This window comes from Bos indicus x Bos taurus, chromosome 24, assembly GCF_003369695.1.
Source record: "Bos indicus x Bos taurus breed Angus x Brahman F1 hybrid chromosome 24, Bos_hybrid_MaternalHap_v2.0, whole genome shotgun sequence".
NCBI lineage: Eukaryota > Metazoa > Chordata > Mammalia > Artiodactyla > Bovidae > Bos > Bos indicus x Bos taurus.
The window spans coordinates 37,488,739-37,512,064 of NC_040099.1; the positions used below are offsets into that span (position 1 = coordinate 37,488,739).

The 23,326-nt window shown below is 42.0% G+C and overlaps 1 protein-coding gene across 2 annotated transcripts in view; it reads right to left on the reverse strand.

The window, feature by feature from the left end:
* The window catches only part of MYOM1 (myomesin 1), a 122,330-nt gene that overhangs the window by 69,257 nt on the left and 29,747 nt on the right, over positions 1 to 23,326 (reverse strand). For both annotated transcript variants that reach the window (XM_027525783.1, XM_027525784.1), the window contains exons 6-12: positions 18,219 to 18,311; positions 15,657 to 15,745; positions 15,480 to 15,542; positions 13,609 to 13,773; positions 11,518 to 11,679; positions 4,269 to 4,410; positions 1,090 to 1,289 (exon numbers count right to left, since the gene is read on the reverse strand). In XM_027525783.1, coding sequence (XP_027381584.1) covers positions 1,090 to 1,289; positions 4,269 to 4,410; positions 11,518 to 11,679; positions 13,609 to 13,773; positions 15,480 to 15,542; positions 15,657 to 15,745; positions 18,219 to 18,311 — 914 coding nt within the window. The remainder of the gene's footprint in view (positions 1 to 1,089; positions 1,290 to 4,268; positions 4,411 to 11,517; positions 11,680 to 13,608; positions 13,774 to 15,479; positions 15,543 to 15,656; positions 15,746 to 18,218; positions 18,312 to 23,326) is intronic.

Genomic DNA, 23,326 nt, shown 5'->3' on the forward strand with positions numbered 1-23,326 from the left:
ATTTATAAAGGAGGAGTAAATGAAAATATGAGATGGAATTAAGAAAGATGAAGGGAAGCTGGATGAAAAGTGAAAAAGCAGGTGAAAAGTGACTGGAGAGCAGTTGAGGAGCCTGACCAGAGAGTCTCCAGAGAGAAGGTGGCATCATTTTATTAGATTTTTTACTGATGCCACTGCATGTACTTAAGGTCAAGAAAAGCTATAAATGTGGTAAATGGCATAGACCAGTAGTCCTCAACTAGGGTGATTTTATGCCCCCAGGGACATTAGGTAACATCTGGAGATAATTTTGATTGACACGATGGGGGTGAGGTGGTGAGGGTGCAGATTCTACAGGCGTCTAGTGGGTAGAGGCCAACGATGCTGCTAAACATCTCACAATGCACAGAACAGCCCCCACAACAAAGAGATAACTGGCCTAAATGTCACTAGAGCCAAGGTTGAGAAATCTGGCATAGACTGAAGTATGAAGGTCCAAAAATTCTTCACTGTCATTTTATGGTCCCTATTGTTAAGGATGCTATATTGGTTCCCATGAAACAAAAGCAGACCATAATTTACATACCACTATTTTGACGTCGAGACTTGGAGGCTAACTATATGAAGAGATTATTTTTGACTGCCTAATATGGCAACTCGAGTACAGATTAGATATAATGTTGTAAATGTGATTTTCCTTTGATAGCAGAAGCTCACAGTGTTGCGATATTAATGCTATAAGGGATAAATTCAGCGTTAAGAAAATTACCTTACAATTTTAAGAAACTAAACCAGAAAGAAAAGTATATTTGAAGTGTTCTAATAAAATGAATAAAAATGCTCTTCAAGCTCCAGGTTTTCATATTTTCATTTCAAACACAATGCCTGGAACTCAGCTAAATAAGGCAAAGACTCTAAATAAAATAAACCCTTAGTGAATAGATAAATTAAAAAACAAAAAGTTTTTGTTTTCTTCCCCTAGCATTTTTCTGATCAGTAAAGGATTTCTTATTCTCTTCTCCCTCTGGTGGACGGGGGAAGAATAACCTTGCAATGGCATCTACTGCAATCATTTTTAAAAGGTCATTCTGAAAAATGAGAAACACTTACTCTTCAGTCTAGCTTTCTCAGCTGGATCCAGAGCCGCCACGGGTTCGGAGACTCGAGAGGGCAGGCCTATCCCAACTTTGTTCACAGCTCGAACTCGGAATATGTAAGAACGGCCTTCGATCAACCCAGTGACTGGGAAACGAGCAAATTTCACAGGAATGTCATTGCACTGAGACCAAGTGTCTGTGCCCACCTCACATCTAAGGGAGAGAGAGAGTGATAGACAGGAATATGAGAGGAAGGGTGGCTAAGTAGACGGCTTCAGGGCTGCAAACCACCCCCAGTGCTTCAGGGCTTCACTCTGTAAAACATCCACCTGGAGCAGCCTGCAGCAGATACATAACTGCAGGCACTCAGCTCCACTCAATTGCAACAAATCTACTCTAACAGGAAAGAAACCTCAGAGCTTTCATTAAGACATGTACATCCTTCCATCTCACTAAAAGCAAGCAGCTGAGGGGTCTCCTGTGCTAAGCAGAGGAGCTTTGGGGAGGGAAAAAAAGAAGCAGGCGGGTATGCACAGTTTTTACATAGCAGAAGGGGGAGGACCCCTCAAACATCCCCCCAGATAAGGTCTTCAGTTCTACCACTAGTGACTTATTTCTTTATCGTTCTTAGGCATTGTCTTTTAAAAATGAAACTACGGTTGAGAAAGTTAACACCCAACAAGACACCTCTCTGTACTATAGTCTGGAAAGAGCTCACCGGTGGTCACTACACTCGGTGTGGGTGGAACAGCGAGATGGGCACTGTATTTTTTTTCTTATCAGATGAGACTGATGAGATGCAGGGAAATCCTTGGGCCTGGCAAGGGAAGGCTAAGTCCCTGGAACTTCTGATTTCTTACTGGGGGCCTTTACAGCAGCCAATGGCTGAGGAGAGAAGGGTTACATCCCAGGAGAAAAAGCTGACAGTCCATATCATGCTTTCAGCCTGATCAATAGTCTGAGGGGCCCAATGTATGACCTCAGAATGCAGCAGTAAGTAACTCACTATTTTTTATGAGCAGAGCACCGCACTTTGAATTTTTATCACTTCCCCAACTCGGCTCTCTGTCTAAAGGGTATAATTTCCCAAAGGATTCTCAAGGGGGAAGAGGGTGCCAATGGCAGTGCAAAGGCAGTTGGAGTGGGGGCGGGGGTATGTTATTTTCACTTCCTTACCATCACCCTTCCATTCTTTGAGATAAATGGACATTTTCTTCAATCTTATGTGAAATGATATCAAATAAGGCTTCAGTCTATGCCTTCCACTCCCTCCCCCTGAATTTTCCTTTGTAGGAATTCTGGAGCTGCTGTGAACTGGCCAAGGGGGAGAGCTAGAAGGCTTGGACAAGCAACAGACCTCCCCTGCCTCCAGGAATTCTGCCAGGAAGTTCCCTCTTCCCCTGAGCAGATACTGTCTGGGTGACCAGTGGTCCTGGAACTCACTTCCAAACTCTCATGTGGGCAGAAAGGAAGGTGGGGAGCAGCTGCTCTGGAGACTTCCACAGCAAGAACACAAACTTAGCATTTTGCCACTAGGACTCAGCGATGGTCAGCTACTTGCTTCCTGTCTGTAATAACGGCACCTACCTCTCCAAGAGTGGCCATGGGTTAATGGGGCATGCACGTGAAGTGTTCAGAACAGTGCCATGCACACAGCAAATGCTTAATAAATATTCACCACATTATGGTTATTTTCATTATGACTAAAGCAAGAGGAAAACAAGATGTACTGATTGTCCCTGGTCTTTCAATGATCAAAGTCTGAAAATTCTTTGTAAATCTACCAAAGACAATAATGCAAAAACTGTAAGGATGAAAAAGAACCTACCTAAAATTTCACAAGTCATCATTACTCAATGATGAAATAATGTGGAAGCATTTTAGTGTAGGTTAAATAGTGTATAACTTATTATAAACATTTCTCTGGTTGGTTCTGAGCCTGGTAGGCATATACTTACTTATTTCTAGAAATATCAAGTTTAATCCAGCTTGGTACAAACCTGTTATACTACAGTGGCACAGGTTATCTGTTCCTAGTGGTTTTTACAGTCAGATTTTATTACTCAAAAATGGAAGAGAACTGGAGCAACTATTTGAAAAGAAACTAAGTCAGACAATAATGGTTTTAGGTCAATAATCTAAATTTGTTGTCTACATTGGCCAAGTTCACTGTCTAATTCATATGTGGTGGTTTAGTCACTAAGTCGTGTCTGCCTCTTTGTGACCCCATGGACTGTAACCTGCCAAGCTCCTCTGTCTATGAGATTCTCCAGGCAAGAATACTGGAGTGGGTTGCCATTTCCTTCTCCAAATTCATGTGTAAGGCCCATTTACTATAAATATAAAGCCTCTAAATTTTGGAGAATGTAAACAGCAACAATTTGTAGATAAAACAGTTTAGTACTATAGATATTTATTTCTTTGTCCAGCTTGATTCTTCTGATGTAAATAAAATTTTGTTAGTGTCCCTAGAGTATTATTATTTAATATTCTTAAATTACTGACATACTAGGAACATGGACATTATATGTGTTAAACTCCAGCTATTTCATTTCTGAAGTAGCCTCTATCAGGTGTACAGATTCATAATATTCTTGTCAAATTGACGACTTGGGCTGGTAGCAGAATTGAAGAATTATCTTTGAAGTTGAGGTAAGCAGATAGTTAAGTATATATTCATACCAATCTGTTTGGAGACAGAGACAGAGAGAAAAAGAGGGAGACATGACTGGTAAAGAAAACACTTCACCAAGAAATGCTGGGAGAGGGATTTCCAGGTTGTGCAGTGGTAAAGAGTCTGCCTGCCATTGCAGGGGACGTGGATTCAATCCCTGATCTGGGAAGATTCCACATGCTATGGAGCAACTAAGCCCATGCGCCCCAACTATTAAGCCTGTGCTCTGGAGCCTGGGAACTGGAACCACTGAAGCCTGCATGCCCTAGAGCCTGTGCTCCACAAGAGAAGCCACAGCAATGAGAAGCCTACACACCTCAGCTAGAGAGTAGCCCCTGCTTGCCACAACTAGAGAAAAGCCCACAAGCAACGAAGACCCGGCGTGATCAAAAAATAAGTAAATAAAATAAAAATTAAAATCAGTATATTAAAAAAAGAGAGCGAAAGAAATGGTGGGAGAAACCAAGCAGGCATCTCTATAACCAATCACTCTAACTGAAGTCATACTAGGTACTAACTTATCAATAAAATATCCCAGAATTGGACTCCCTCCATCCACAGCCGGCTGCTTCCAGGTGATGATGATGTAATCCTTGTTGGCATCCAAGCACACCACGTCCAGGGGAGAGGCTGGGGCTCCTTCAATCTCTGCATCGGCATCTGGGGGAATACAGAAGGACCCCGTGAACCCTCTCAGATGCATTGTGTTAGCCCCAAAAACCAAGGTCAAGCCTTTCTTACCACATCGCTGCAGTGGCTACATCGCTGGCCAAGTAGTTGTTTATTATTGTTGTTGCTGTTCAGTTGCTAAGTTGTGTCCAAATCTTTTGCAACCCCACACCCCACAGACTATAGCCCACCAGGATTTTCTGTCCATGGGATTCCCCAGGCAAGAATACTGGAGTAGGTTGCCATTTCCTCCTTCCTGACCCAGGAATGGAACCCATGTCTCCTGCTTGGCAGGCAGATTTTCTACCACTGAGCCATCAGGGAACTCCATTTGGCCCCAGTAGAGCAATCATCAATTTTGTAATTTGCTTACCAAAATAACAATGTGTGTTTTTCACCCTCAGTACAAGGAACATTATGTCAGAAAGGGCTCTGAAAAGGACCCATGACCTTGACCTCGTGGCCCTTGCCTGCCCAAAATATTCTAAAAGAAAATAACTATGGAGACGTCAGAGACTGCTCTCAGAAAAGTCTAATGTAAATTATGCCAGGATGTCTGTTCTTAATTATTGTGCAGCATTACTCAGAAACTATAAATGGCTCCAAGGGGGAGCAAATAGCCCCTTCTGTCACCTTCTGGATCCACAGGAGAAGAAGAACCAAGAAGTTTTGCCCATCCCTATGCTGGGACTACCATTTTGGAAGAGAAACAAAAACATTCATTTTAATTAAATGTTTGTTCCCAAACTGAAGATACTTGCGAAAGGAACTCTGATGCAATACCCACATCTGAGCTTAGTTTATCTGAGTTTAGCAAAAGTCCAGGACTATACAAGAAACAGAGTTCAGTGACTGCCCATGAAACAGGATCTGCTGACTGTGGGTCCCCTCAGCAGTGTGTGCACAGATAAATTAGTGACTTGGGGGTGTTTTTAGGTGGAAAGGAAGGGGAATGAAAATAACCATTTAATAGTCTTTTAAGTGAGAACAATTAAGATAGGGGGCAGAATCCCCTGGGGGAGGAGATCCACAGTTGCCAATTCCTGCTGACATCCGGCCAGCACTTTAATAACTGAAATTAGTAGGGGAGGAGGCTGAGACTTGCAGGAGCCACTCACCCAGGGAAAGCACTCCTGTTTTTTGTGTTTTTTTTTTAGCACTCTTGTTGACCAAAGAAGAAACACTCTCTTTTCCAATGAGCTACACTTATGTAACTCTTGTAAGTCACCAAAATATTTGCTAAGAGGGCTGAGATGTTTGTTTGTATGCTTCTGAATCGAATAGGTGTGTGTTATCTGTGAAGGGCTCAAATCATTTTGGTTTTGAACATTCTGTTTCTTGCCCCATGAACTTGTGTGAACTCATGAACCTGCAGGGTAATATGTCCTGTGTAAGTGCTATAGGAGAATCTAACTAAATCATCATGCCTGAAACACAATGCAGAATCCCTGCATGCCACACGATGGCAAATGGGCATTTGGGGAGGGCAGGGGAGAAACGTCTTTCCTTCCAGGCTTTCAGAGCACTGGATGCTCCAGAGAAGGTCAGCTGATGGTGAAGGTAGAGCTGAGTTGTGTGCATGCTCAGTTGCTCAGTCATGTCTCTCTGTGGCCCCATGGACTGTATGGAGCCCTCCAGGCTCCTCTGTTCATGGCATTTTTCAGACAAGAATACTGGAGTGGGTTTTCATTTCCTTCTCCAAGGGATCTTCCCAGGGATCAAAACTGCATCTCTTGAGTCTTCTGCCTTGGCAGGTGGATTCTTTACGACTAAGCCACCTGGAAGTCCCGGAGTGGAGCTAGCAGGAGGTAGAAACTCTGACTTTAACAGGCCTAAGATTTGCTCAGCTGCAATGAAGGCAGCTGGCAACCTCTAGCCATGCCCTTTTTTTTTTTTTTTTTTTTAAAGCAAAAGGCCCGTAGTGTAACAACTGGTAAACTTGGTGCTGATAGGTAAATTCATTGTGTATAACAGAGCCTGGAAGACAGTAAGCATTTAGGGAGCCATTTCTCAGCATTTCTATAAAATTGCTTGGAATGTGCCATTTGTTGTGTGGACTTGAAAATCTTTCAAAACACATATTCTGTATAGCAGCTGCTGGAAGTCAAATCTGAAACTGTTACGTTGCTTCACACTTGTGCTCTCGCCTTCATCAGCTGCTGCAGGGCGCCTGGCCCACGGCACCCGTCTGGTCAATGTCAATTCTCTTCTTAGCCTCTGCCCTTTCTTCTCCCAATGCTCCAAATAGTCAAACTTTTTGTAGCTTTGATTGATTAGGCCAAAGATTAGCCTGTTTCTCTTTTATATTTTGATCTCTGACACAGTCTATTTAATAACTTTTTTCAAAATGTAAGTAATTCTATTGTTTATCTTTATTATAAAAGTAGTGCATGCTTATAAAATATATGATAATAAAAATATATGTTAAAATCCCTCTTAATTCCAAAACTCAGAGATTACTACTCTTAATACATTGGCCTAAACTTTTCGGGATTTTTTCCTATATTTATAAACTCAAAAGTGCTTGTTTTTCATAATCTAAATCAACTACATTTCAATTTTTTAAGTGATTGTTTTTTAAATAAAAGTGGGATTGGACTATATAGTTTCATGTAAACTGTTTTTTAAAATATATTTTCATATTAATTAGTATAAGTATATACCATTAGGGGCTTCCCAGGTGGCACTAGTGGTAAAGAACTCATCTGCCAATGCAGGAGACATGAGAGCCACGGGTTCGATCCCTGAGTTGGAACGATCCCCTGGAGAAGGGTACGGCAACCCACTCCAGTCTTCTCTCCTGGAGAATCCCATGAATAGAAGAGCCTGGAGGGCTCCAGTCCACAGGGTTGCAAAGAGTGGGACATGACTGAAGTGACTTAGCACGCACATATACACCATTAGCTTTCATTGTTGTGCAGTACTTCCATTGTTTTTATGGACTATTTATTACACATTATTTTCAACTCTGATTGGTGGATACCTAGATTCCTTCCAGACTTTCCCTGAAACAAACATTCCTTTCTCAGTTTTGTCCACTAAAATTCTTAGAACTAGAATTGTTGTCTGAGAAGGCAGTGGCACCCCACTCCAGTACTCTTGCCTGGAAAAATCCCATGGATGGAGGAGCCTGGTGGGCTACAGTCCATGGGGTCGCTAAGAGTCGGACGTGACTGAACGACTTCACTTTCATTTTTCACTTTCATGCATTGGAGAAGGAAATGGCAACCCACTCCAGTGTTCTTGCCTTGAGAATCCCAGGGACAGGGGAGTCTGGTGGGCTGCCGTCTATGGGGTCGCAGAGAGTCGGACACGACTGAAGCGACTTAGCAGCAGCAGCAGCAGAATTGTTGAAAGTGTACACTATTGATATATAGTGACAAAACACCCTGAGAAAAGCTGAACCAATTTACACTTACCAACAACATGTTTATCCATCCATTCCTTCATTCTAATGGATTCTAAAAAGCTTGTAAATCTTTTGAATGTGATAGATCAATTTTATTGCTTTATTAGCAAAAACTTTTTCATCCATTTATCTGTCAATTGTAATTCTTTTTTCATTACATTTATATCCCATCCTTCATCACTTTATCATCTTTCTCTGCTCCCCCCACCATGTATGTGTGGAGGGGTGGGGAGAATATATAGAAGTCTCAAAGAATATGTATTAAAATGATAATTTTGGATATCTCTGGGTGGTAGACTTATGATGGCTTTTCTTTTGTCCTTTTTTGCTTATTTACATTATCTATTTTTTCAAAAAGAACATATAGCATCTATGTAATAAAACCCTGGCCCAAAGTGTACATCTCTGAAATGTGTTTCTGCTGATATATGGTGCTTTCTGCACTGATCATTCTGGTTCAGAAGCTATTTCCTAAGCAACAAAATACCAGAGTCTAAAAAAAAAATGCATGGAAATGGCTTCATGTAGCTCAAAGTTTAAAAAAAAAACAAAACATAAAATGTCACTTAAAACACTCTGGCAGTTTCTCAAAAATTAAACACAAATTTAACATATGACCCAGCAATTCCAGTGGTAGCTATCTAACCAAGAGAAATGAAAGCCCAGGTCAATGCATACAAATAGAAATCTTCATAGCAGCGTTATTCAGAGTAGTCAGAGAGCAGAAACAATCCAATTGTCTATCAACTGGTGAATAGACACACAAAATGAAGCATATCTAGTCAGCAATAAAAAGAAGTAAACTACCATCATAAAGAACCTCAAAACATATGCTCAATGAAAAAAAAAGACAAAACTGAAAGATCACATATTCAGAAATATTTAGAAAAGAAAGTCTATAGTGACAGGGAGTAGATTAGTGGCTGCTTGGAGGCTAGTCTGGGAATGAGAGTGGGGAAGGGACACAAGAAATATCTCGGGTGGGGCAGGGTGTGATGGGAATGTTCTAAAGCTGGATTGTAGATGGAGGGCTGGTGGTGCACAGCTCTATAAATATTCCAAAAAGCACTGTCCACTTAGCATGGTTGACTCTTATGGTATGTAATTACATCTCAACAAAGATTTTTTAAAAGAATCCAAACTATAGCATTTAAAATAAACTTACGAGGGAAATCGTCTTCTAAAAGTTGAATTCACAACTCGATTTCTGAGGCTCGTCTTTGCAATTTCATCTTTCCATGAATCTTCTCAATTCTCTCAACATCTGATACATTTTAGAATCTTCCCTTATTTTGTGGAATGAAGACCAGCTTAATGATAAACTTCAATCCTTCCACCTGTCTGCATTTAGTAATGTGAAATTTGGCCTCAACCTGCAAAGGACCATGACCCTGGCATGGCCACTGAGAAATGTTATTGAGAAGACCCTGGACTGTGTCTGAGCTCCCAGGAAAAGAGCACAAAGGGACTCCTCAAGGCATAACTCCGTGCTTTCTAAGTCACCAGAGAGACTCTAGTTCAGGTAAGACAGTTTAGAGCAGAGGCAAAGACCCTGTTTGCTTATTCAGTTCTCATCTGGCCAGGACTATCAAGGTGGTTAAATAAATATACTTGCTGATAACTTCCAATGTGTCCATTTTCACTGCAAATGACCCAGAAGGCTACCCTCTTTTCCCCTTCGCAAGATCTGACTTTTTCCAAAATACCCAGTTTTCAGTTGGTAGAGATATCCATGTATCTTTATCAGTAGCTGATCTGAGGCAGAATCCGATGATCATTTATTATTGCTCAGTACCGCTGTGGTGTAGACTGCTGACCGTCCCTAATGTCCACTCCTCCTGTTGCCTTTTGGTACTGGAACCCTTGATCTTCCACGGGTAACACGCTGTCCAGCTAAAACTTCATCACCCCAGCTCCCCAACACACATGGAGGTGTATTCACCAGGAAGAAGTGCTGTGTGCATCTCTGCATTTCCCTTCCCACAGGCTGGCCTGGGAGCACGGGGCAGCACACAGGGCCAGCCGAGCAGCAACACAGATGGGACCAGAGGCTCTGAACGAGTGCTTTGAGCAGGACCATCTGGACCACCCTTCTACATTGATGGACACAGGACAGAAATAAACCTCTTGTTTTCAAGTTCCATTTCAGCAGCTTAGCCTATTCCCTGACTAAAATCCTGGGTTAGCCACCAGAAGACCTGCATCTTAGTACCACTTCTGTTTCTAAATAACTGTGAAGTTTCTGCATGCATGCTAAATCACTTCAGTCGTGTCTGACTCTTTGCAACCCCATGGACTGTAACCCACCAGGCTCCTCTGTCCATGGGATTCTCCAAACAAGAGTACTGGAGTGGGTTGCCATTCCCTTCTCGACCTGCGATAGAACCTGTGACTGAACCCAGGGATCGAACCTGCATCACTTACTTCTCCTGCATTGGCAGGCAGGTTCTTTACCACTAGTGCCACCCACGAAGCCCGTGAGGCTTTTGGAAATCAATTTACTTTGCTGAGCTTTAGTTTCTGCATCTTAAAATGAAGCGGAATCCTAACATTTTGTGAGCCTTAGACTTCTTTGGAAAATTGGTAAAGCAGAAAGAATAAATGTCCAGGGCTGACCTCCTTCATCCAGCCATGTACCCCAGGAGGAAATATTCCTCTGACTTAACCATCTCAGCACCAGGCACCAGACAACTAGGCACGACCCCTATGGCTTAGGGTCCACTGAAACTGTTCACACTAGCCGATCCTGAATTGTTTATCCCACCCCGCCTTGCCTTTTCCACAGGAAATCCAGTAAAGACTGTGGTCCGAGCTCTCAGAAGGGTCTGACCCTTCTTCCTCCTGAGCGAGCAATGCTGCTGCCCCCACTGTGGCCCGGTGTGGGTCTCCAGGACCTGTGAGTGTAATACACTCTATTTTCCTGAGCCCCTCCTCTGTCTGCTCGTGTGGCCACACCTGACTGACAGTCACATAAAAGAACACAGAGCACTACCCTTGTGCCCAGGACATGTTCATGATCTTCCAAGTGTGCTCAGATCTCATGTAGCAAGAACATTTCCGTTCAAGACACTGCTGAGAAAAGAAAGACTCTTAAAATCAACAATCATAACTTGTCTTAAAGATTCGGTTGTAGCATCTTGCTTCCTAGTTTGTTAAAGCTGTAAGAGAAGGCCTGGGATGAAATAATAAATTAGCTCTCCAAAACAGATGAAGAGTGAATCCCCATTGCTATTTTATTGTTCCTTCTTTAAACCAAGATGACTTCATTCACATCATCAGGATGTAGCCCCTCAAACACCTGCAGAGGACTGCGCTGGTGGCTCACTGAAGAAGAGGCAGCACAGTCTAGAAACTGGTCATCTTCAGGTTGGTGCTTTTAGGGTTGACCTTTTCACATCCATTCTAATTTTACCGGATGCTAACATCCTTGTGCTACATCATCTGGGAGAATTTTTAAATTTTTTTTGGCTGCACCATGTAGCTTGCGGGATCATAGCTCTCAGACCAAGGATTGAACCCTGGCACCCCAGCAGTGGAAGCACTGAGTCCTGAACTCTGGACCACCAGGGAGGTCCCGGGAGGAATTTTCAAACAGCTCTTTCATCATTACCCAAAATACGTTTGGATAGATTGATACGGACTCAGTGTTTTAAATATTCTCAGATGTTCTGCTTTTTGCCAGGCCTTACCTCGAACAAAGACGTAAGCACTGTACTGTTCATAATATTCTCCCATTCGCGCACGAACTGTGTAGAGACCTTCGTCTTCCTTGTTGAGATGAGAAAATGTTAGTGTTGCCCGATCTCCACTCCAATGTGTTTGCACCCATTTTGATGGAGAAACAGGTACCCCTGGGGGGAAAAATGTAAACAAATTTACTGACTTCTTTCTCCATTACTATCTTCTTCCTCCCTCCCCGCAACTTGCTCCTCTCCCCATCTCTCTCTCTCTTTATTCCTCTTCTTCTATATTGAAAGCTATCTATTACAGGAAGTCTGTAGGGCTTTGAGTCATTGTGTCATATTTATATTGGTTAAAATGCTAGACCAGAAGTGAGGGAACCACGGCCAGATATACCATCTGGAAGACTCAGTGCAAAATGAAACTGCACGGCTCTTGGCTCAAAAAGCAGAAGAAAAAAATACAGTTAAGAAATAAGATATAAAACTTTTTCCTCTAAAAATAGTTTATTATTTATAAAACATAATAGGGTAATACAAATTGCAAGAAAATAATTATTTTCATGCCATAATTCTTACATACAAAACAATACTTTATTTTGTGATATGTTGATTGATAACACAGAATTTTTGACTTATTTTTTTGCAACCTCAGTTCTTAGGCCATCAGATTTATACTTTAGCAACTTTATTTTAAATTAATAAAATTAAAAGTAACATCATTCAGTCTTGGCAAATGAAAAGTCACAAATAATTTTGATTTATTTTGAGAAAGATCTTTCTGCTGATGCAACTATTAATGCTGCTGTTAAGAGTGCTATATAGTTACAGTATTATATACTTTTATACTATATACAATTATATAGTTATGGTTATAAAATTAACATTAGGTTAATCCTCTGATAAACTATTTTAAAATATAAATTTTGGTACTCTAGAGCTGACAATTCTTGAGGAACAATTTTTTCTAAAAAGATCTATCTCCTTATACAAATAGTTTCATGTAAGTCTGAATTTAATTTTAAATGTATATTTACATAATGGCATCTTAAATGTTTCCTCTTACATGTCCTGTAACTTGTGATGACTTCATGATTTGTATATAATTTAAATGCCTATTTATACATTTTCTTACTGTACCTTCGATTGTGAGAAAAATTACTTAGAAAAATCTTTCTTGTTAATAAACTGCTTCATCCAAAGTTTTGTATGGAAATAGTGTTCATTTTCACTGAATGTGGCAATCTTTAAATTTTTATTTCCAAGCCTGTGAATATTTGCTTTGCAATGTTGTAGCAGTTTTCATAAACAGAGAGTCCAAACTCAGAAGAACTCTAACAACTGCCTTATTGCCTTACTGCAATACCTGTATACATGCTTCTATTTTGTAATGTTTTATAGACAAAGTTTACTGTGTGATTGTTCCTGTCACGGTGCTTAGGCCAGGAAGTCATGTTTGAGCAGATCCCACCAAGACGGGCCCTGGAGATGGACAGGGGATCTGGACTCCCACGGGGCTCCCGGCTGCATCTGGCGGGTCTCTCCTCTCCTCCAGGGCCACGTCCGGCAGCACCGCTGCCGCTACCACTGCAGCTACCGCTGGCTTCACTCCGGGCTCAGGTCCTGGTCCTAGCCTTCGCTTCACGATGGCCCAGCCTGCCCGGTGCCCACACGGACACTGAAGTTTAGGCCAGCTGCGTGGTGAGCACGCTGACTACCACCCACAGTGGTACCACTGGTACCGCCTGGGAACCAACAGGACTTCCCTGGATTTCACTTTATCTTACCGAATAAAATTAACTTACAAAATGAATATATATCCAACTTGTAAAAGGAAAATACATGTTTTGTAATCCTTTCCCTGTATTATACTGTGATAAGAAATTATGATCTCCACAAACATGTTATAAAAGTTCTGCTACTCTAAAACATGTGTAAAAACTTTTGTAACACCCAGTATGTTATGTCCTCCACTATCTAGTTTCTGCCAGGTCTAGTAAACAGAACTGCAATCTACAGACATTCATGCTTTAGGACCAAGTCTGGTCTGTGACCTTCTGCGAATATGAGCCTCAGTGAGAATTCATCATTAAGGCTCACCATTTCGGTACCACTGGATCTCCGGCTGGAAATGTTTAATTTCAGGGGTGATAACTACACTGCAGCCCAGACTCATCGTCTCGCCTTCTCTCCCGAAAGACACTTCAAACTTGTCATCAAAGTGGATCTCAAACCTGGACGCATAACCGTAAGGGGTCACGGCAACTGGGCACAACAGAAACAAACATCAGTAATTCATTTTTTCTCATCAACGAGACATAAGCGTTTTAATGAGCACAGGCCGAAAGCAATCACAACAAACCTATCAAATGATTTATAAATCATAGTTTCAAATTTTCCAGCCATTGTATCTCAGTATAAATCAAATGACAAGAGAAGGATCGGATTTGGGATGTGTTCTTCCTTACTTCCACCCAGCACGCCTTCTTGTGCATGGGATTGATACCCATGATTACAACTAGGCATATTAAAATTAGGAGCCATTCCATGAAGTATGGAGAGACATCAAGCCAATCAGTTAGGTGAAAAACTGACCCAAGAGTCAATATTTCCATAACCATTTTCAAAACGACCACTTTTTTTTTTTCCAACCACTTATTTTTTAATGTTTGGAAAATAAGAATTTGGGGCTTGACTACCATTTCCAGTCTGAACAGTGTCAGCATCTAGTTACTGAAGAACCATAAGGGTTTTACTTTTATTGCTTCCCATGAAAAGAAGTTCTGATGCAGATGACATGATCGAAATTCACAAATTTATAAATTACTATGGATCAGAATACTAATAGTTTGTTATTAAACCACACTTAGAGCTCATTTTACATTGCATTTTATAAATTAGTGTATGCATTTATTCATTCATCATCAAATACTACTCTGCCTCAGGTTCTAGTGTCCAAAGATCAAAGGTCCAGCCTAGCCTCAAGTGGCTCATGGGTCAGTGGGAGCAAACAGTTAACAATTAGTGTCCAGTGAGTAGATGCCCTTACAGAGGTGTCACAGCCTCCACCCGGACACATAGCCTAAGTAGGTGGGGGCTGGGGTACGGTGGGGGGCCGACAGAGACTTCTTAAGGAGACGATGCTACACTGGATATATAAGGATGAATAAGACTGCCCTGATACAGTCCAGACTCTATATATGTGTGTGTGTGGTTAAGTCCACTGCAGGTTTGTATAATGATTTTTCTCAGCTTAAGGAAAGAAAGACTTAAAATCATTTGTCATTTTTAGCCCATTACATCCAGGCTTTTATAAAGCCAGAATAAAGCAATTATAAGCAGAAGGAGAATACAGTAGCCAAAGAATCTAAAAAAATAAAACTAACTACAGGTAGTATTACGTACATGTGCTAAATCGCTTCAGTCATGTCCGACTCTTTGCAACCCTCTGGACTATAGCCTGCCAAGCTCCTCTGTCCATGGGATTCTCTGGACACAAATACTGGAGGGGGTTGCCATGCCCTCCTCCAGGGGATCTTCCCCACCCAGGGACTGAACCCACATCTCTTATGTCTCCTGCACTGTCAGGCAGGTTCTTTACCACTGGTGCCACTTGGGAAGCCCGTTACATACATACTAGCACATATTATAGACTATGCATTTATTCTGGGCTTCCCAGGTGGTGCTAGTGATAAAAAATCCATCTGCCAGTGCAGGAGATGGAAGAGACATGAGTTCCATCCCTGGGTCGGGAAGATCCCTTGAAGGAAGGCATGGCAACCCACTCCGGTATTCTTGCCCAGAGAAGACTGGGCAGGACAGAGGAGTCTGGCAGGCTACAGTCCATGGGTCACAAAGAGTCGGACAGAACTGAAATGACTTAGTATACCTGCATTTTTTTCAGTGTTATGGAATAGCTTATTATACAGTATTGTATAAAGATGACACAGCAAAAATATTTTCAGACTTACAGCTGGGGGGCAAGGTGGATGCCCCCGAATGGAAGCGAGTATCATCAAGCTCTCCCTTGTATCCTAGAAAAGAAAGCAGCAATTTTTGACAACTGCTTCTTGACCTGTTTATATGTTAGCAGTGAGAATAAATTTTTTAAAAATACACTGTGATTGAAACAAGTCCAGCAAACCTACTCTTTACCACAACCGAAGCATACGCTGAAAGTTCTCCTTTGGCATTCATCGCCGAGGCCCGGTACTGAGCCGTGTCTTCAAAATCACACCTGAAAGAACAGATGGGATGAGTGTCCGGTGCAGTGACACTCCTGGTACAGTTGTCCCTCAGTGTCTGCAGGGGACTGGTTCCAGGACCCCCGTGGATAACACAATCCAAGGAGGCTCAAGTCCCTTAAGTCAGTGGTCCCCAACCTTTTTGGCACCAGGGACCAGTTTCATGGAAGACAATTTTTCCAGGGATGGGGCACAGGCAAAGGCAGGGGGCTATTGGTTCAGGCAGCAATGGAAGCGATGGGGAGCAGCAGATGAAGCTTAGCTCACTTGCCCACCGCTCACCTCCTGCTGTGCCGCCCGGATCCTAACAACCATGGAACAGCACAGGTACCGGTCCTCAGCTGGGGGATTGGGGACCCCTGTTTTAAGTAAAATGGAGTAGTACACTGAGGCCTCAGTACCCATGGGTTCTGTATCCACAGATAAGGCGGGCTGATGTAACCCTGACTGTTTTGTCAAGGATCTCTTTGCTAACATGACACACAGCACGTCATCGGTTAACACACCGCTCTTTGGGACTCTTGATAAAGCTACACTTCCTAATCAAGTTCCCTGTGGGATTTTACATAGGCCAATAGATCTACCTACCAACAGCTATAGTCCACTATGACCCTAGCTTGAGTTAATTTAAAATGTCCAAAAATAAAAGCCAACAAAGTGTTGAGTATATAGAGCATGAACAGTGTGATGAAAAATTGGTTTACAGTTGTATCTGGAGCAGAAAATGTCTGGTCATGTACCTTTGTAGCAGGTAGGACCCTGAGGGGCCTCCCTCAGGATGGGTTTCAGTCTGGCTGTTATAGTGTGATGGAGAGACAAAGAAACAACCTCTCCTTATAGACGCCCAAATGGATTCAGGTTTGTCTAGTGTGGTTCTGTGTTTTAGCCTCAGAGTACAAACAAGTTATCTGTCCCTCAATTCTACTAATGTTCAGGCCCACAACACAATACAAGAAGTGCCATTTGGAAGTTCCTCTAAGTTATGATGGATGCAGACATAGGGATGTCTTGGGAGACCTGGGTTCGATCCCTGGGTTGGGAAGATCCCCTGGAGGAGGGAATGGCTACCCACTCCAGTATTCTGGCCTGGAGAATGCCATGGACAGAGAAGCCTGGAGGGCTACAGTCCATGGGTAGCAAAGAGTATACTCCACTGAGTGACTTTCACTTTCACTTTAGAGAGAGAAGGCTCTTATGCAGAGATGAACAGGCTAAGATTTCAAAGCACGCTGTTTTATCATTGCCAGGGTTCATGTTCTTCACTGTTCTTCTTTAGTTTCATTGGTGAAATTTGAATTCTTGCTGAAATTTTACAGACATTCATAGAATCCCAGGCGGGTCAATATGGTTGTTTCTTCCATGGTTGTTTAATTATAAAGCAACCACACAGCTCGCTGCCGACTTGGTTGAATCATTGATGGACAGAATGGGTGGGTCTTTAGGAAGGGGTCCCTGCCTGGCGATCATCCCAGAGTCCCAGGGTTCTGCTTGAAGCCGAGAATGACCTGTGCCAACCTCTCTGATCTGAGAAAGCTATATATCCTGAGATTAGAATGACTTAAATTCTACTTTGACTTCACAGTATGTCATGGTTTCATTTGAACTGGAAATGCTGGGAGCTTGTGTAACTTCTTCATCCACATTAGTAGGCTTGGATTTCAAAACCATGTTAGGAGACATGATACCCCTTTGAAGACCTAGAAACTTTGATGTGGATTCTGCTTTAAAATTTTTGCTGTTGATTTACTTTAAAAAACATCCCAATGTCAGGCCCTGCATCCATCTGACAGAATGGGCACATAGTTTCCACGCAGTTTCTGGTGAGCTAAAGGAAAAAACAACTTCTCTAGGTCCAGTTTACATTCAGTGTCACCCACCTCAAACTTCACTGGCCTCTACTGAGGAAAGGCAAACGTGTATAATGCTGATGCAGATTCGGGACTCTGAGAAGACATTTGAATATAAATGCCTATTCTGTAACTTATTTTTCTTGCTAATACCTGAGAAGAACTCTCAAGTACATAAAAGAATTGTTGTTTAGTTGCTGAGTCGTGTCTGATTCTTTGCGACCCCATAGACTGTAGCCCGTCAGGCTCTTCTGTCTATGGGATTGTCTCAGCAAGAATACTGGAGAGGATTGACATTTCCTCCCAACATAGGGATCGTACTTGAGTCATCTGCATTGGCAGGTGGATTCTTTAACAGTGAGCCCCTGGGAAGCCCATACAAAAGGTTAAATAGATACAAATGAATTTTTCCTCATCATCTTTGACTAAATTCAAAAGATCACTTTGGGCAGTAACTTGGGCTTGGTAAGAATGTCATGATTATCACTCATAGGTGTGCACCAAGAGAAGCAATACTTGGGATTGTCCCCCATCCTGATACCACCGTGTAGGGAGGAAGAGGGGAGAACCCCCCGCCAAGCAATTGTCGGCAACATACACAGACCGTGATGTTTCTTACGCATTTATCTCCAGAGTGTGCATTCCATATCGGCTTTCGATGATATACTTTCCAGGATGTGCCTGGACATTTATTGGCACCTGGTTTTTATACCTATGAGACAATGGAAATGAGGTGAAGTAAGTTGAGGTGTAAACAGCTTCATGATTAACACACATACAACTGTTCCTCTTGAAAAAACATCTGTAGACATAGCACAGAGGTCAGTAGCAGAGTCTGCTCAATAAATGCAAATAAAATTCATTACAAGTATCATAAACTTTCTTGATGAATGTGCTTCCCTCCTCCATTACAAAAATTACATTCAAGAAGTTGGCCATTCACAACCTTGTGTTTGTATCTTGCGTACATAATTTTGAGTGGAAAGAGCCAGATACAAAAGAGTATAATGATTGTTTTTACATAAAGTACAAAACAAGAAAAGATCAATTAATGCTGCTAGAAGTCAGGGCAAGGGGCAGGGATGAAGGCGGTCCCTTGGGTGTTGATAATGTTTGGTTTCTTGATTTTGGTGCTTGTTACCTGGGGGTAGGCGGTCTACAAAAATTCATCAAAGTTCTACATTTATATGCCATACCACCCTATTTTGTGTACATATTATACTTCAATAGATGAACTTAAAAATGAAAAGAAAGACAACCATTGTTGACACAACAGAGAGAAAGGCTTTGAGTGGGTTTTTTGTTGGCTGTCTGTGTAGGATGAAAGCAAAACATCCTTCCCACTGACATTCCTGCACATTGTCCAAAACCTTGTCATTGCATTGAAAGCTCATTATATTTGTTTTATTCTGTCATAAGCAAACATAGCTCTCAGCTTGGAAGAACTTAGAATATCAGTCATGAAAGAAAACTACTGATAAATAGAAGCTAAAAGAGTCCCTTTTTCTGACTGCCGATCCCTGGCAAAGCCTCTCAGCCTGGAGAGGCAGGGGCTCCCTGGAGGGGCCCCTCCTGAGACACTGGCCCCTGAGTCTTCACCTTGATTCATCACCATGTCCTCATGTTCTCAGCGTGTGCTCAGTCGTTCAGTTGTGTCCAGCTCTTTGCAACCCCATTGACTGTAGCCAGCCAGGTTCCTCTGTCCATGGGATTCTCCAGGCAAGAATACTGGAGTAGGTTGCCATTTCCTACTCCAGGGGAGCTTCCCCACCCAGGGATCAGACCCACGTCTCCTGCAGCTCCTGCATTGGCAGGAGGATTCTTTACTGTCTGAGCCACCAGGGAAGTCTCATGTTCTCAGTAGCCAGTAGCTATGGCGCTGGACCTAGCTTAAGCCATTTTCTGCCCCAAAGGGGAGCTAAATTTCATTTGTTTCCTTTTCTAACATTCTACTTCATGTGCATAGTTATCACAAATAATGCTAATAACCATAATAGAAACAGTATTTACTGAGCGTCGGGAAAGGCTCTAAGTACTTTATGTCCAGATTAGTAAATTCAATCCTCACAACAACCACATAAGGTTGCACTACTTTTTAAAGAATGTAATATATTTTGTCTGGCTTCGCTGGCCCTTAGTTGCAGCATACAGTATCTTTGGCTGTGGCACACGAGGTCTAGGTCTAGCTCCCCAACCAGGGATCGAACCTGGGCCCCGTGCATTGGGAGCTCAGAGTCCCAGCCATTGGACCACCAGGAACTCCCAGTGCTACTACTTTTAACATCATTCTCCAGATGAAGAAACCCAGGCACAGAACGGTTAAGTAGCCTGCCCCAGCTTTAACAGCTAAAACAGCAGAGCTGGGATCTGAACCCAGGCGGCCTGGCTCCTGACAACATGGGATGTTTCCATTTTCCAACTGGTCTCTATTGGCTGTTACTGTTTAGTCGCTAAGTCATGTCCAACTCTTTGCCACTGCGGGGACTATAGCCCACCAGATTCCTCTGTCCGTGGAATTTTCCAGGTAAGAATACTGGAGTGTGTTGCCGTTAACTTCTCCAGGGGATCGTCCCAACCCAGGGATCAAACTCACGTCTCCTGCTTAGCAGGTGGATTCTTTACCACTGAGCCAATGGGGAAGCCCCGTTCTCTATTTAGTTGCATTTGATTTCTTCAGATTTTTGGACATGGTTATAAGCATATTTGGGAGCAGGGAAAGTTACAGAAAGGGAAAGAGAAAGGAAATAATCCTCAGCCAGTCCTTTCCTCTCCCCAGCTTGTGTACACACACACACACACACATTCACACTCATGCCCTATGTCCCTAAAATGCACCCTTTTCTACACTTTAGAAAATACACCATTCTCCATCTAGCAAAATTCCAACTCATCCTTCAAGACTCTGATCAAATGCCACTTCAATAATCTCCTCCCTAAAATTCCACACAACAGCATTTCCGCCTCTTCACATCAGTGTTACTTGGTTCAAATGGGAAGGTATAATGTTAATCAAATTACGGTTGGGTAAGTGTCACTTCTGCTAAACCGTGAGTGCCTTGAAGATGGGGACTCTGTCTGATCCATATTGATTTCTATTCCCACTCTCAAGGAAGCAGCCATCCCAGGAAAATACTAGGCAGTGTTTATTAAATTGGACTGCACAGTCATTGGGTAACATCATAAATTCAATTGTGCTTCTTGAATTTTGGCAAAGGAACAGAGTTCTGACAAATCCATCCTTCACGATATGGATAATTTAAAATTAGTGCAGATTAAGAAGGTGTGCTGAGGCTGTTTGTCTTGGTTTCCTTGGATGTGAAATGGGAGGGTGGACTGGGAATCGCAGCTGTGCAGCAAGTGTAGGGGCACAGCCTTCTGCCCCACCCTTGGGAATCATTCCTAGCTCTTTCTGACAGTCCAGAAACAGCCTCAGGCAGCTGTTCCCCCACAGGGCTCCAGGCAGACAGGACTGTTTGATCAGAGATGGGCTGTAAAAAGCAATCTGCTGGCTGCTCTTAATTTGGAACATTCCTAGTTTGGATGAATGACAGGGTCGAACACATTAATCATGAGCATGTTCTCCTGACTGAATCGGTTTAGGTCATTTCACACCCGACTCAGAAGCTTCTCTTTGCTCAGTTTTCTTTGCGCTGGGGTATTTGCAGTATTTCTTCCCAACATAAGAAGATATAAAAGACACACCAAAGGTGTGTGGCCGGTGCTACTTGACCAAGCAACTGAGTGACACTTGATTTGGCTTCTGACCAAAAATGCTGTGCATATTTCCATAAAGTCTGAGTGAAAATAGCATTTGCAGCTCTTAGGCTTGCGTGAAGCCTTCCTGGATGCATCAATATTCCTTCACCTTCAGTCCAGCAGTCCCCAACCTTTTCAGCACCTTGGACCAGTTTCATGGAAGAAAATTTTTCCACCGAGCAAGGGGCAGGGGATGGTTTCAGGATGATTCACGCGCATTACATTTATTGTTCACTTTATTTCTATTATTGTTACATCAGCACCACCTCCGATCATCAGGCGCTAGATCCCAGAGTCTGGGAACCACTACTCCAGTCCTGTGTGACTTAGTATCTCAATGACTTTCCCTCAGTTTTCTAATGTGACCGCTTGAAATAGATTTCTCTCGCTTTCTCTCTCTCACACACACACACACATTTTCTCTCCACTGGGACTCTATATGTCAGTATAAAAAGCGCCTGTTTTAAAGCAGCACACGAGGATTAAATGAGGAAGCTATTCAGATCTGTTCTCCAAGGAATTCACCTTGCGAGGCACTCGGGTTCAGAGCCACTTCTGATTGTCTTCAGTATCAAATCAGAGCAGAGAAGGAGAATTTGAGGCCTGCTCTGTGTATACTTCACAGCTTGTTATTTCTGGAAAGTGAAATTCCAAACTGGCCACTCATCAGCTAATTTTAGAGAGTAATCTACACCCTGGGACTACTTATCAGGTTTCTGAAATTCTTGTGAGTATTTAGATGTACACCCTTTTCCTCATCATTTTCATGTAAAGTGTATGAACGACTAGTTAATGAACTTGTGTTACACATTATTTCTAGAATAATACTCTTCATTTATGTATGTAAAATACCCACTTAATTTCCCCAAACAAATGTCTGTCTGGATACTAGGCTGAATTTGGTAACAAGGGGTTACAGTGAAAGCTCTTTGGCACTGTAAAGTGCGATCAAACAAAAGGACTTCACTCTCACTTTTCTTTGTCAGCAAACAATGCTGCCAAAATGATCTCTATCATTTTGAATCCCCTTCCCTCAAAAGTGTGGTTAGAATGCAACCTTATTGTTTTGAACAAACAGCCATTACTCACTTTAAAAACCAATTAGCTGAGAGCTAACTCTTCTATTAGCATAAAATTTGGATGTAAATAAGAAAAATCTAAAATAAAACCCCAAACCCTTATACTTCAAAAGTAATTATAAATAATTTTTAATATTTTAAATGCAGGTTGTTTTCCTACAATAATATGGCAGTGATTGCTAAATTTAAATACATTGTGAATAACTCTAATCTTGTAAAAAAATTCAATGCATTAATTCTACTATGGAATTTATGAATTCTCATAATTTGCAAAAATAAAATAAGACTTTTCCAAATCTCCAGACTGTTCCTAAAATACATTTCTCATACTATCTTATCCCTAGGTTTTGAACTATGATCATGTTCAATGACAAGTTTCTTTAAGTGTCTATTTATCTTCACACTATCCCTGAAGTGGCAATGACTTCAGGGATAATTTGAAGAATTTCAAATATGTATTTTAAATGTCTTGCATGAGGATCTAATCCAGGTGCTAAGCTGCTCCAGTCGCATTCGACTCTTTGCAACCCTATGGATTGTAGCCCAGGATCCACATACAAATCTGAAAACAAGGGCACTGAGTGTGTGAACACATGAGTGTTATGTGATAATAACAATACATTGTTCTAGGAGTTGGTGTGAGGCTCCCTGAAGATTATATAATCCCAATTTCCACTGACAAAAATCAATCTAGACTTTGGGCTCAACATGCAATTAAATCTGGCTCTCTAAAAAAGGAGGGGGTACAACTAATTTAATTCTCTTTATTTTAAAGAGAACTTTTCTCCCCTATTTCATATAGCTTCTTACAATCTGACCAGGCAATGCGAGCATATGATCCAAGAATCAGAAAATATAGGGGTGCCCAGGGAACATTCTCTTTTCTCACACC